We start from the raw sequence: 14900 nt of genomic DNA on the forward strand, positions 1-14900 counted from the left end.
TCTTTACTCATGCCTTTTGTAAATCCAATCTATTTACTGAATTACAGATATTGAGCTACATTTATAAATTCTGAGGGTCAAGGGATGATCTTAGAAAAAGTTAGATTCTTTTACAATAGGATGAACCCTAAAGAAAAATCTCTGCTGCCCCTACCACATGTATAATTCAGGAAGGCTATTTTTTTTTTTTTAGTGGAATAGTGGCAGTATTGATTATGATAAAAAAAAAAGGGAGAAAATAAATATATTTAAATTTGCTTGACTTTTAAAAGCAAGGCCCTTTACTGTAGAATCCAAATATCTACCTCCTCACAAAATCTCTATGATTTTTACATACAGATTGGGTAGCCATCAAAAGTCAACAATGAGAAATCACACAGCTATAACAACTTTCATCCTGCTGGGACTGACAGATGACCCACAAATGAAAGCTCTGCTTTTTACCTTTCTATTTTTCACCTACATATTGAGTGTTACAGGGAACCTGACTATTATTACCCTCACATTGGTGGACTCCCACCTTAAAACTCCTATGTACTTTTTTCTCAGAAATTTCTCCTTCTTAGAAGTCTCATTCACCACTGTCTGTATTCCTAGATTCTTGTACAGCATATCAACTGGGGACAATACTGTTACATACAATGCTTGTGCAAGTCAAATATTTTTTGTTTTTCTTTTTGGAGCAACAGAATTTTTTCTCCTGGCAGCCATGTCCTATGACCGCTATGTGGCCATCTGTAAACCCCTTCATTACATGACCATCATGAGCAACAAGGTCTGTGTCTTATTAGTTCTCTGCTGTTGGGTAGCTGGCTTGATGATCATTCTCCCTCCCCTAAGCCTGGGTCTCCAGCTGGAATTCTGTGATTCCAGTGCTATTGATCATTTTAGTTGTGATGCAGGTCCCCTCCTAAAGATCTCATGCTCAGACACATGGTTGTTAGAGCAGCTGATTATACTTGTGGCTGTATTTGCACTTATTATCACCCTAGTGTGTGTGTTTCTGTCCTACACATACATCATCAAGACAATTCTAAGATTTCCTTCCGTCCAGCAAAGAAAAAAGGCCTTTTCTACCTGCTCATCCCACATGATTGTGGTTTCCATCACTTATGGAAGCTGCATCTTCATCTACATCAAGCCTTCAGCGAAGGAAGAAGTGGCCATCAATAAAGGAGTTTCAGTGCTCACGACTTCTGTTGCTCCCTTGTTGAACCCCTTCATCTACACCCTGAGGAACAAGCAAGTGAAACTAGCTTTCAATGACTCTGTAAAGAAGATTGCATTTCTGTCAAAGAAGTAAACTATCTGATGAATCAGAGTAAAAGGAAAGAATAATGTCCCATAAATATTTTACTACAACTCCTAATTTCATTGCTTCCTGTCTGTAATTTAATCAGATTAACCTTCTCAAAGACTTTTAACATTACATCTTTATCTCATCATAATCAAATCACTCCTTCTTCTTCGAAACTAATATCATACGTGATGTTTTCCCTCTTTATGGATCTTTATATTTCCAAGATATTAAAGTTGGTTTTCACTCCTGACCTATTCTTTTATTCCATACTCAAGAGAAAGAAGGAAATAATATTTAAAAGTATACAAAGCATATACCAGATAAATTGTGTAATAGTAGTACTAGTTGCTTCCTCTAATGCAAATTTATCAGCTTATATCACAAATCCAAGAATTAAAATAATCAATAAAAACAACAACAGAGACATATTAAAAAATAAATTAAACCAAATAAGGCATTCCAGGCGGGTTAAAATGATGATGTGTAAAGGGGAAAGGAGATATCCACAGGACGATTGCAAAGATGTTTTTATTTCTTCAATTCTGATTACTCAGAAACACTATGGATAGTATTGTGGGTGTGGGGAGCAAAGATACAGTAATTGGAAGTATATAAGCCAATATGGTGGCACCCTGGTGCCATAGTGGTTAAGACTTTTGCTGGCAACCAAAAGGCTGGCAGTTCTAATCCACCAGCTGCTCCTTGGAAACCCCGTGGTGCAGTTCTACTCTGTCCTATAGAGTTCTATAGGGTCTGACTGTGATTTCGAATTGAATCAATGTTGATGGGTAAGCTGAGATGGTGGCTGATCTCTCTGTCTTCAATAATAAACTCTTAGTTTATCAGTGTGTCAGTTTATATCTTTTAATTGCTTTTTTGACATTGTTGAAAAAAGTTAACTGAACAGTTTGCAATTTATGTAACAGATTTCATGTAGCATAATCTTTTCTATTCCAGTATATTTATTAAAAGGGAGAAGCAGGATGAAATCAAATTGTAATTGCCAACTCTCCATCAACTTTAAAACATATTTAATGGCTTTAACAAAGAGAAATGTATTGTCTCACAGCTTAGAAGGCTAGAAGTCTGAATTCATGGTGCCAGCTCCAGGGGGAGGATTTCTTTCTCTGTCAGCACTAGGGGAAGGTCTTTGTCATCAAATTTCCCTGGTGCAGGAGATTGTCAGTGCAGGGACCCCAGGTCCAAAGGACACACAATTCTAGTTCTTGTTTCTTGGTGGTTTGAGGTCCCTGTCAGATCGGATTGTGTCCCCTCAAAATAAGTGTTAACTTGGATAGGCCATGATTCCCAGTTTTGTGTGGTTGTCCTCCATTTTGTGGTTTTCCTATGCATTATAAATCATAATCTCTGTCTGTGGTTAAAGAGGATTAGGGTGAGATGTAACACCCTTTCTCATTTCACATTCCTGATTCAATGTAAAGAGAGTTTCCCTCGGGTGTGCCCTACACCACCTTTTATATTACAAGAAGTAAAAGCAAAGGGAAGCAAGCAGAGAGTTGGGGACCTTATACGACCAAGAAAGCAGTGCCAGGAGAACAGCTAGTCCTTTAGACCAGGGGTTCCTGTGTGGAGAAGCTCCTAATCCAGGGAAAGATTGATGACAAGGACCTTCCTCCAGAGCGAACAAAGAGAGAAGGTCTTCCCCTGAAGCTGACATCCTGAATTTGAACTTTTAACCTACTAGACTGTGAGAGAATAAATTTCTCTTTGTTGAAGCTATCCACTTGTGGTATATCTGTTATGGCAGGACTAGATGACTAAAATAGTCCCTGGTGAAACAAGAGAACTCTGACGCACTACTTTCCTGACTTTAAACCACTCAGCATCCCCTTGTTCTGTTCGAATGACTGCCTCTTGATATATGTACAGGTTCCTCATGAGCACAATGAGGTGTTCTGAAATTCCCATTCTTTGCAATGTTATCTGTAATTTGTTATTACCCACACAGTTGAATGTTTTTGCATAATCAATGAAACACAGATAAACATCTTTCTGGTATTCTCTATTTTCAGCCAGCATCCACCTGACATTAGCAATGGTATCCCTGGTTCCACATCCTCTTCTGAATCTGGCTTGAATTTCTGGCAGTTCCTGATGGGTGCACTGCCACAGCCACTTTTGAATGATCTTCAGCAAAAATTTGCTTGTGTGTGATATTAATGGTGTTGCTCAATAATTTTCATATTTGGTTGGATCATGTTCCTTGGGAATAGGCATAAATGTGGATCACTTCCAGTTGATTTGCCAAGTAGCTGTCTTCAAATTTCTTGGCATCAACGAGAGATTTCTTTCAGTGCAGTGCCCTTTTGTTGAAACATCTCAGTTGGTATTCAACCAGTTCCTGGAGACTTGTTTTTTGCCAATGCCTTTTGTGCAGTTTAGACTTCTTCCTTCAGTACCTTCGGTTCCTAATCATATTCTGGCCATATTCTGATTAACAGGGTTGCATTAAAAATTACCTCAATACTTTGTGGCTTAAAGCAACCATGTACTGGCCCCACATTTTCTGTTGTCAGGAGTTTATTCAGAGTACAGCAAGGCTTGTCTCTACTTAAGGATGTCTGGAGCCTCATACAGAAGATTTAAACACTAGAGGATTGAATTACTTGAAGATACTTTCACTCACACATCTGGCAGTTGATGCTGGTTGTAAGTTTGAGGGCTAGCTTCATTCCTCTATGGGACTCTCCATAGGTTCATTTGGGCTTTTTCACAACATGGTGTCTGGGTTCCAAGTGTAAAAATCTCCAAATAGAGGGACCTAGAAAGGAATTGTAGTCTTTTTAAGACCTAGACTTGAAGTCTACTAATCAGAGATGTTACTGGTTTCTGCCCAAATTTAAGGAAAGGAAACTTAGACTCCACCTCTCCTTCAGGGAAGTGTCAAAGTCATTTTTAAGAGCATGTTGGATGGGTGGTCATGTTGTGGTACAATCATTTAGAAGAAGAGCTCTGCCAAAGAAGTGAAGGTGAAGGGCAGAGCATACTGCTTTATTATTCAATGAGGCTGTACAGATGATGAAACAATATGGGGAGTTTCTCTAGCACATTACCCTACAAATTTATCTCCTCACCTTATCCTAGGCAAACTTGCATTTATCTTTTTAAATTTCTGTGGCCCTTCCTGAAAACCTTCAACTTCCTACAATTTATCTTGAAGGCCAGAGAGTCCATCAATAGCCTAATAATAGACTTTCACTGGTCTATTCATGTTTACTTTTCCCGTTGGCAATTAAAGTTAATAGGCAAATATTTTCAGGAACATTAGCTCAAGAAATGTATGGTAACTGTTGGCATAGTCAACTGATGCAACTTGAGAAAAATCTTGTGCTAGTAGCTTAATCAGTACCAAAGTTAAAAAAAAAAAAAAAGATTGTATACTGCACATTCAATAGGACAACTATAAAGTTGTGGAATTTATGTGTTCTAAGAGCTAACACTTTAAGTTTAAAAAAATAGATAATTTCATACTCATACTTTGGAAGGAATGAAACATAATTTTATCTTTAAACAAGTCATTAAAAGTTTAAGACTTTGGCATTCTTGTACAAGATTAAAAAGCAATCATTATGGTATAAGTCATAAAACTCATATATTCCCATGTATTTAATATACTCATTGGCATGTTCAAAGAGATTAAACTTACTTCATGTATTTTTGAAAGTATTGTGTGTTGAATAAGTTACTTGTGTTTTAATCATATTTTGTTTTTTTGTGCAACTTTAAAATACATCCACTATAAATACTAAATATCACACAAAGGAAATTTATGGTTCATTTTAAAGAAGTTATGCATTCTTATTATGTTGACTGTTGACATTTCAAAAAAAAATCTCTTACAAAATAATTCTCTATATTACTCTTTTGAAGATTATGCTCTCTTAGTACATTTTAAACACGGTTTATGATGACAAAATTAAATTTATTAAGTTTCCAAGAACATGGTTTCTAAACAAAACAGACTCATTATTTATTAAACAGGTTTGTACTCTCCAAGTATTTATATTCCCTAATGCAATCAAACCTCTCATGCATTTGATATTAAAACAGTTCATAGAGAAAGAGAAAGTTAAAGTCATGATGCACAGAATGGAAAAAGTTTCTATGATCAGGTAACTGTAAATAATCCAAGGACTTAAATATTAAATATAATTCCATAAACTGGAAGCATCAGTTTCTTTTTCAATGTTTCTTTAATGTCATCATGTTAATTTCTTTAAACAGATAACCTTATTTGTCTGAAGTAGAAAATATCTTTTTGAATTCAGCCCTGAAGCCTTGTTTTACTTGCTGGTTCCTCAAAGTATAAATGAATGGTTTCAACAAAGGGGCAACTGAAGTACTGAGCACAGCTACTCCTTTGCTTAAAGTAACTCTTTCATTTGCTGCTGGCTTTATGTAGATGAAGATACAACCGGCATAAGTGATGGAGACAACAATCATGTGAGAAGAGCAGGTGGAAAAGGCTTTTTTCTTTTGCTGAGCTGAAGGGAATTTTACAATTTTCTTCATGATATAGGAGTAAAAAATGATTACTAATACCAATGTGACAATGATTATAATCAGAGCTATTAAAAAAGCAATGGATTCTAGTAAATGTGTGTTTGAGCAAGAAAGTTGGAAGATAGGAGAAATGTCACAAATGAAAGGGTCAATGATATTGGAAGCACAAAAATCCAAGTGAAGACACAAAAACAGTGGCAGGAAAATGACCAAGAATGCAGTGACCCAAGAGCTGAGTGCAAGCTGATGACAAAGTCTGCTGCTCATGATGGATGTACAATGCAAGGGTTTGCAGTAGGCAACGTAGCGGTCATAGGACACAGCAGCCAGAAGGAAAGACTCTGTAACCCCCCCAAATATATAAAAAAACAACAGAGGCATACAACCGTTATAGGAAATGGTCTTTTCCCTGGTTACAGTTGTGATTAGGAATCTGAGGATGAAAACAGTTGTGAATGAGATTTCCAGGAAAGGGAAAGGACAAAGGAAGAAATACATTGGGGTCTTGAGATGGGAATCCAGCAGAGTGAGGGCAATGGTGGTTAAGTTCCTTATCATGCTCAACATGTAACTGAGAAGTAGAAACAAGAAAATGACAATCTGCAACTGAGAATTATCTGTCAGTCTCAGTGGAATAAACTCCATGTTCTTTGTATGATTCTTCATTTTTAAACTTCAATCAAATTCTAGAAATAAAAAGGTACAAAAATCAGAAATTATATGAGTAGGTATACCTCCAGAAAAAGATATATAAAAAGACCCATATTCATGGCCATTTACCATGTAATACTTCATGGAAGTTGAATATATGATCCAAAGCTCTGCAACAGAAACTAAGAGTTTAAATGAACTGTAGAAGTGAAACCAGTTTTGGACATTGACCCACAAAACCAGGGATAGATGATTTTTTTTTGTCTTCTCTTACAAACTTCCGATCAATTGTATATAATTCCAAATTCGGCCAGATCATAAATTAATTAAAATGCTGGGTTCAGGAGTCAAAAGTAATTAATTCGTTTTTAGGCTGTTACGTGTATCAAAATAAAACATTGCCTATTTGATAAATTAAGACGTACAATTAAATTCTGAAGCTTAGATTTTATATTAAAGTGACATTTTTAAGACTTCATCTGTAGCCTCCTACAACTGCACAATGTTGTACTTTATGAAGGCAGAAATGGTGAAAAGGCAGTGTAATACCACAAAAGAACAAGCACTGGCTGAATCTGGGGGAAAAAATAAACTTATTATTAATCAGATATAGTTACATTGGAGCCCTGACGGCACAGGAGCTCCGCTGCTAACCAAAAGGTCAGCAGTTCAAATCCACTAGCCGCTCACTAGAAAACCTATGAGGCAGTTCTACTCCTTCCTGTAGGGTTATTATGAGTAGGAATTATCTCGACGGCATCATCTCGACGGCAACAGCTTTGTTTTTGGTTTTTATAGCCACATTTACAAAAAAAAAAAAACAACCCTGTTTATAACTTAAACATTCTGCCACTGTAACTAAGACCACAAGGATAAAAGGGAGCCTACAGAAAATGCATTGCATCTCTTGACAGTCTCTGCCCAGTTATGGGTATCTAAAACCTGTACTTAATATTCACATGCAGCTCCATAAGGATGAAAAATCTTTGTTTTCTTATCACATTGCCTACACCTTCATGTCCTCAACAATCACTCATACATCTAATCAGTGACTGTTATTCCTAGGAAGTATTGGTGTAAGAAGTCTGTGACAATAGTGATGGAAAAACTGTATTCTAATTGAGTTTTATGTTTGTAATAGTAGGTTTTCATGCACTATAGTCTGGGACTTTCAATAGTAAAAACAGTGAACAAAAGTAAGATGTTGTCTCAATAGAGCAGAAGTATAGCCACAGTTGGAAACTGTTAGAAATTAGATATTGGGCTTAAAGCTGCTAATCCACTAAAATCTAGTTATGGCTATTAGAAGAAAGACCATAGGAATGGATACTGACACCACGGGCAATGTACTCTTCAGATCAAAGATTGGGCAGGACTTTTATTGTTTAATAATTAATAGTCTTAAACTGTAGCAAAAAATATAACAGAGAGAAAATGGCTAGGAAGCTAGAAGTTTAGAATCCCAAAGCAGAAAACTTTCTGGAATTTTCACTGCATCACTTGATGGTTATATGGTCTTTGAAAAATTACTCAACTGCCTTGGCACAGTGGTTAAGCAGTTGGCTGCTAAACAAAAAGTCAGCAGTTCGAATCCACAGCCACTCCTTGGAAACCCTATGCGACCTATTTCTACTCTGTCTTATATAGTTGCTGTGAGTCAGAATTGAATTGATGACAATGGGTTTGGTTTGGTTTTTGATTTCCTTATGTTTCAGTTTTCCATCTATAAAAAGGAGGAAAATTTTTTCAACCTCAGTTATAAGGATTAAATGAGATGTGTATAGAAATTATCAGTGTCTTCATAGCTATTGTTGTTAGCTTCCCTCAAGTGGGTTCCGACTCATAACAACCATACATACAACAGAACGAAACACTGTCCATTCCTGTGCCATCCTCACAATCATCGTTATGCTTGAGCCCATTGTTGCAGACACTGTGTTAGTCTATTTCATTGAGGGTCTTCTTTTTTCACTGACCCTCTACTTTGCCAAGCATGATGTCCTTCTACAGGGACTCATTCCTTTTGATAACAAGTCCAAAATATGTGAGACATAGTCTCACCATCCTTGTTTCTAAGGAGCATTCTTGTTGTACTTCTTCTGAGACAGTTTTGTTCATTCTTTTGGCAGTTCATGGTATAGTGAATATTCTTCACCAACACCATAATTCAAAGGCATCATTTCTTCTCTGGTCTTTCTTATTCATCTCCAAGCTGTTGCATGCATATGAAGTGATTGAAAACACCGTGGCTTGAATCAAGCTCACCTTAGTCTTCAAGGTGATGTCTCTGCTTTTCAACACTTTAAAGAAGTCCTTTGCAGCAGATTTCCCTAGCACAATGCATCTTTTGATTTCTTGACTGCTGCTTCCATGGCTGTTGATTGTGGATCCAAATAAAATGAAATTCTTTACAACTTTAATCTTTTCTCCGTTAATCTTGTTGCTTATTGATCCAGTTGTGAGGAATTTTGTTTTCTTTTTGTTGAGGTGTAGTCTATACTGAAGGATGTGGTCTTTGATCTTCATCAGTAAGTTCTTTAAATCCTCTTCATTTTCAGCAAGCAATGTTGTGTCATTTGCATAATGCAGGTTGTTAATGAGTCTTCGTCCAATCTTAATGCTCTGTTTTTCTTCATATAGCCCAGATTTTTGGATTATTTGCTCCACATACGGATTGAATAGGCATGGTGAAAGGATACAACACTGACACACACCTTTCTTGACTTTAAACCATGCAGTATCCCCTTGTTCTGTTCGAACAACTGCCTCTTGATCTGTGTACAGGTTCCTCATGAGCACAACGAGCTGTTTTTTGCAATGTTTGCAAATGTTATGCATAATTTGTTATGATCCACACAGTGGAATGACTTTGCATCATCAATAAAACATAGGCAAACATTTTTCTGGTATTCTCTGCTTTCAGCCAAGACCCATCTAACATCAGCAATGATATCCCTGGTTCCATGTCCTTTTCTGAATCTGGCTTGAATTTCTGGCAGTTTCCTGTCTACATACTGCTGCAGCTACTTTTGAATTATCTTCTGCAAAATTTTACTTATGTGTGATACTAATGATATTGTTTAATAATTTCCACATTCACATGGTTCTCCATGGTTATTGCTTAATAACTAGTAAAGAAAATAGTACAAAAAAAACTCTAAAAATGTAGTCAGAGCTTCTTTTGCTTTTCCAAGCTTCAAACAGTTAGGGCAAAACAGTTGCCGTAGAATTGATTCCTTTCATGGTGACTCAGTTTGGTCAGAGTAGAGCTGTGCTGCATAGGGTTTTCAATGGCTGATTATTTGGAAATAGGTCACCAGGCCTTCCTTCCAAGGCACCCCTGGGTGGACTCGAATTTCCAACCTTTCGGTTAGCAGCCGAAAGCTGTTTGTAGTACCCATGGCTCCATGGGTGTGACAAGGGCTCCTTAATCACTGCACTCTGCTCAGGCCAGTAGAAACCTTGGGATAGTGTGAAAGACACCCCTTTTTATTAGGAAATAAGTTATGTAACTTACAAAAGAACACATTTTTGAAGTTAAATGTAACTTTCTATGTACAAATTGCAGTATCCAACAAGTATTGAGTTCGAATCACTTTCTAAGATTTGGAAAATCAAAAGGCTGAATAAATTTTCTTCAGATTTGCTTTTAAGATACAGTGAAGGAAAGCAGTTGTAGGGCGGAATTATAAGAAATGTTTTCACAATTATTTTGTTTTAAAAAATACTATTAATAAGTTGAAATTATAAAACTGTAGTGCTAGTTTTTATTTTCCATTAGCTTAATAATTGTAGTACAACTTTTCAAATTTACTTAAATTACAGGGTGCTTTATGCTGAATTAGTGCTCTTCTAATTGATCTCATCATCCAGGTTCAGTTGTAATTTTAAAAATTTAATGATGTTGTTTATAAAATGTATGCAAGTCTGTTTTAAATTCCTAGAAAAATCAGTTACTCTAGCACGCAAACATGGTTGAGTCAGCTGATTTACAACTTTCGCTAGCAAATTCCTAATGCAGTGCTCTAATAATAACTCTTTGTGTAGTAAAAGCAAGATTTCTAGTAATTTTAGAAGTTTGTATTATTTGAAAAAAGATTAATAAAAGAGACTAACTTCCATTAATTCTAAAAAAAGAAATACTTTTTTGGGAGAAAAATAATAAAGCCACCATTTTGAAACAAAATAAAATTATAAGGGCATACTCTGGTCACCTTTATGGTAATGAATTTAGAAAATGTGAAATAAAGTAAAAAATTTCTGAGTAAATAGCTAACCATAAATTAGCATTTATACAACATAAACAAAAAAATAACTACAGAGAACACTAAGAGTGGTCAACTACTATGTTTCTGCTTCAATAAATTCAAAACCGTCTAAATGGCTTCTCACAAGCTAAATAGTATATTCTATGAGTAAATAATTTTAATTTTGTTTAAATATGTAAATTACATAAAAAGATTAAAGGTTACTAATAAAAACCCAAAACCATTGTCCTTTGAGTCAAATTTGACTCTTAGCAACCCTATAGGACAAGTAGAACTGCACTACAGGGTTTCCAAGGCTGTAATCTTCATGAAAACAGACTGCCACGTCTTTCTCCCTGCAGCAACTGGTGGGTTTGAACCACTTACATTTTGGTTAGCACCCACGTGCTTAACCACTGTACCACCAGGGCTTCTTAAATGGTACTAAAACCCAAATAAAAAAACCGAACCCACTGCCATCGAGTCAATTCCGACTCGTAGCGACCCTATAAGACAGAGTAGAACTGCCCCCACAGAGTTTCCAAGGAGCACCTGGCAGATTCAAACTGCTGACGTCTTGGTTAGCAGCCGTAGCACTTAACCACTACACCACCAGGGCTATGTCCAAAAAGGTAACCTTAGGAAAAAAAAAAAACCTTAGAAAGGAAGCACAAATAACCTGAAAGGTAAATTTCATTTGTAATGTAGATGCAAATTTACTAGATAAAACATTAAAATAAAGAATAAGTGAATGAACTGTGGTATATTCAGTTGCAATGCACTATTATTGCACAGCAACAAAAATGTTAAAACTTTATCTACACATGTAATATAAATAAACCTGAGATATATAATACCAGTACTAGACCAGCTGCCTTTGAGTCAGTTCCAGCTCTTAGTCATTCCATGCGTGTCAGAGTAGAACTGTGCTCTGTAGGGATTTCAGTGACTGATTTTCCAGAAGTAGACTGTCAGGCCTTTCTTTCAAGACACCCTTGGGTAGATGCTTCCAACCTCCAATCTTTCAGTTAAGCAGATGAGCCCATTACCATTTTCATCACTCAAGGACTCCTAGAAATATAATATTAAGTCCAAAAAGCATATCCTAGAGGGCAATATAAATTTGCTACCATATATACAATACTTCTGCATATACAATACAATAGAGATGGAGACAGAGATGGGGAGAATGAGGCGTGTGTGTGTGTGTGTGTATACAATGGAATGATAAACAGAAAATATAAAATATAAAACATTAAATATCTCTGAACACTGCCAGGTGACTGAAATGTAAGAGCTACACATAGGTATGTATAAGTTATCGGGTATTTGGTTGGGAAGCATATTCTTAGATGTTCTTTCCTCCATTATAGTAAATTGATGAAGAACAAAGAAAGGAAGAGGAAGGAAGGGAAGAAGGGAGACAAAAAGAGGGAGGGAAGAAAGAAGGAACCGAGGAAGGAAGGGAGGGAAAGAGGGAGGAAGGAAGACAAATCATGCTTGGTGCAAAATAAATAATCTTTTCTCCATCATGATCATTCCCATCATGGATGACTAAGTATTTCTAATAACCGTATATATTAGAAGAAATTTTATGAACTAAAGCATGTTTCAATAAATTTCTGGCTGGATTTTATACTAGAAGCTTAAAAATTGTCAACACTCTAATAAATTAATATTCATTGCAGAACAAGCAATTTTATTTTTAACTTAAATGATACAATGTTGGTACAAAATTAGTAATAATCTAATTTTATTTTATCCTATTAACATTTGAAAAGAGAAAAGCAATATTTTAGAAAATGTTAGTTTATGTTATAATCTATCATTCAATACAGAGTCCTTAATAAGAGCAATACTATGGTTTGTAAAAATAGCAAGATTATGTACTATTAATTAACTGATTGAATCCCAGCATGTTTTAACTGAGATCAGAATTACACAAGGATACTGAATGTTACCCAAGGAAATAAACTGCCACTATTACTGGCACTTTTACAACAATAAGATTGTTGGGTATGCGGAAACAATAAAACAAAAATGTAACTAATTAATAGCCTTTACAAAGGAGAAAAAATTAGAATAAATAATAGAAAATTTACTGTGAATGTTAATACCCATATCATGTGTAAGCTGTATGTCACAGCATTGTTTAAAAGAGTGAAAAAAAGAAAACAATCTAAGTATTTGCAAGTAAGCAATATTTTAAATAAAGTTTTATTCATTCAAATAACAAATTTTGAAGTGGGAATGTTAATATTATCATGAAAAATATTTTAAATATATTTTTGATACAAAATTGATCCTATTTTTCTAAATGTCTACTTATGGAGCATATAAATGAGCACAATTTCTGCAAGTGTACACAAAAATAGTAATTATGATTAAAGATAAAGTATTCCTTGAGTGGGATATTAAATTTTTTGCATGTATACATGTAATAAAAATGGCCATTTTTAATATTTTATCCAATAAAAATGGCAAAGTACAACATATAAGAATTTTTTCCTACTTGTTACTTTTTCCTTCATGGTAGCAAAAAAGATAACTTTGAGTTTAGAAAACTAGTACCTCTAGAGTTATGTTTTCAAATAAAAAGACTCTGACATGCACTTCATTGAATTATTACGTCTATCAGATCATTTGCTCTTAACTCAAGCATTTGTTGCCAAATTTCAAAAGCATTAAACTATTTCCAAAAAAAAAAAAAACAGATCATAAACCTAATAGAAAAAATAAGCTATATCATGTAGTAAATAATATCTTTCCATTCTAAACTGTTTAAATTACATTATTTTCCGTTCATTGAATTTTGCTAATCAATGTCTTACTTATCTTGAAGTTCCTCTTTTCCTTCTTTTTTAATTATTGACTATCTTACATTTTTCCCTTCTGTATATGATTCCATCCATTCCTTCAGTAACGAATTAAGGAATCATGTGTTAATCAAAGATTAACACATTTTATTCCTTTAGTAAATAACTGTTTTCTAACTTTCATTTTTTTTTTAGTATGTTTCATTTCCTTTTACACTAATTCTCCAGTGAATTATCTCCAAGTTGTTGACGGTAATGTTGGATTTCAGATACCCATAGGGCAATCTAAGTACATTCTTCTTTGATCCCATCTTAATTTGTTACTGTTTATTTTTGTATTATGTCCTTCTTCTAACCTCTACCTCATTCTTCAAAATATTTTAGTTTTAGTTTTCCATCTATAAAAGGAAGTAAATTGTTCTGACCCAGTTGTAGGGATTAAATATGTACGACATTTATCAACGTCTTCATAGTTACTACTTAATAACTCTAAAAGAGAATAGTATATATAAAAGCTATAAAAATGTAGTCAAAGCTTCTGATGTTTTATCAAGTATCGAACAGACATGGCAAGTCAGTTGCCTTGGAGTCTATTCTGACTCATAGTGACCCTGTGTATGTCAATGTCAGAGTGGAGCTGTGCTGCATAGGCTTTCAATGGCTGATTATTTGGAAGTAGGTCACCAAGCCTTTCTTTCAAGGCATCTCTGGGTGGACTTGAACCTCCAGCCTTTTAGTTAGCAGCCAAGAGTTGTTCGTACCACCCATGGACACCATGGGCATGATAAGGGCTCCTTAATCATTGCACTCTTTTTAGGCTGGTAGAGACCTTGGGATAGTACAAAAGATACCTCCTTTTTAATTAGGAAATAAATTATATAACTTATAAAAGAACACATTTTTAGTTAAACGTAGCTTTCTATATCCAAATTGCAGAATTCATTGGGTATAGAGTTAAACTCACTTTCTAAGATTTGAAAATGCAAAAGTTTGAATGAAGTTCATTCAAGTTCACTTTTAAGATGCAATGAAAAAAATAGTAATGGGGGTAATTGTAGGAAAAGTTTGTACAGTTTCTTTGTTTCAAAAATATTTTCATAAATTGAAATTATTAAATCATGGTGATAAATTTTATTTTCCAATGGCGTAATAACTCTACAACTTTTAAATTTACTTGAAGTACAGGGTGCTTTCTGCTGAATTAGTGCTCATCTAATTGATTTCATCATCCAGATGCAAATGTAATGTTAAAAATTTAATGATATTGTTTACAAAATCTATGCAAGCCTGTTTCAAATTTCTATAAAAGTCACAGTAATTCACTAGGTTGCAAACATGCTAGACTCAGCTGGTTTAGAACTG

The 14900-nt window shown here is 35.0% G+C and overlaps 2 protein-coding genes across 2 annotated transcripts; one reads left to right on the forward strand and one right to left on the reverse strand.

The window, feature by feature from the left end:
* The first annotated feature begins 364 nt into the window (after window positions 1-364).
* LOC126075570 (olfactory receptor 6C2) lies at window positions 365-1303 on the forward strand. Its single transcript, XM_049883408.1, has one exon. The coding sequence runs from the start codon at window positions 365-367 to the stop codon at window positions 1301-1303; it is 939 nt and encodes a 312-aa protein (XP_049739365.1).
* Window positions 1304-5551: 4248 nt separating this feature from the next.
* LOC126075583 (olfactory receptor 6C70-like) lies at window positions 5552-6490 on the reverse strand. The gene has a single exon (XM_049883420.1). It carries the CDS (start codon window positions 6488-6490, stop codon window positions 5552-5554), a length of 939 nt encoding a protein of 312 aa, XP_049739377.1.
* Between the last annotated feature and the right edge of the window lie 8410 nt (window positions 6491-14900).

Source organism: Elephas maximus, chromosome 4 (genome assembly GCF_024166365.1).
Source record: "Elephas maximus indicus isolate mEleMax1 chromosome 4, mEleMax1 primary haplotype, whole genome shotgun sequence".
NCBI classification, from domain to species: domain Eukaryota; kingdom Metazoa; phylum Chordata; class Mammalia; order Proboscidea; family Elephantidae; genus Elephas; species Elephas maximus.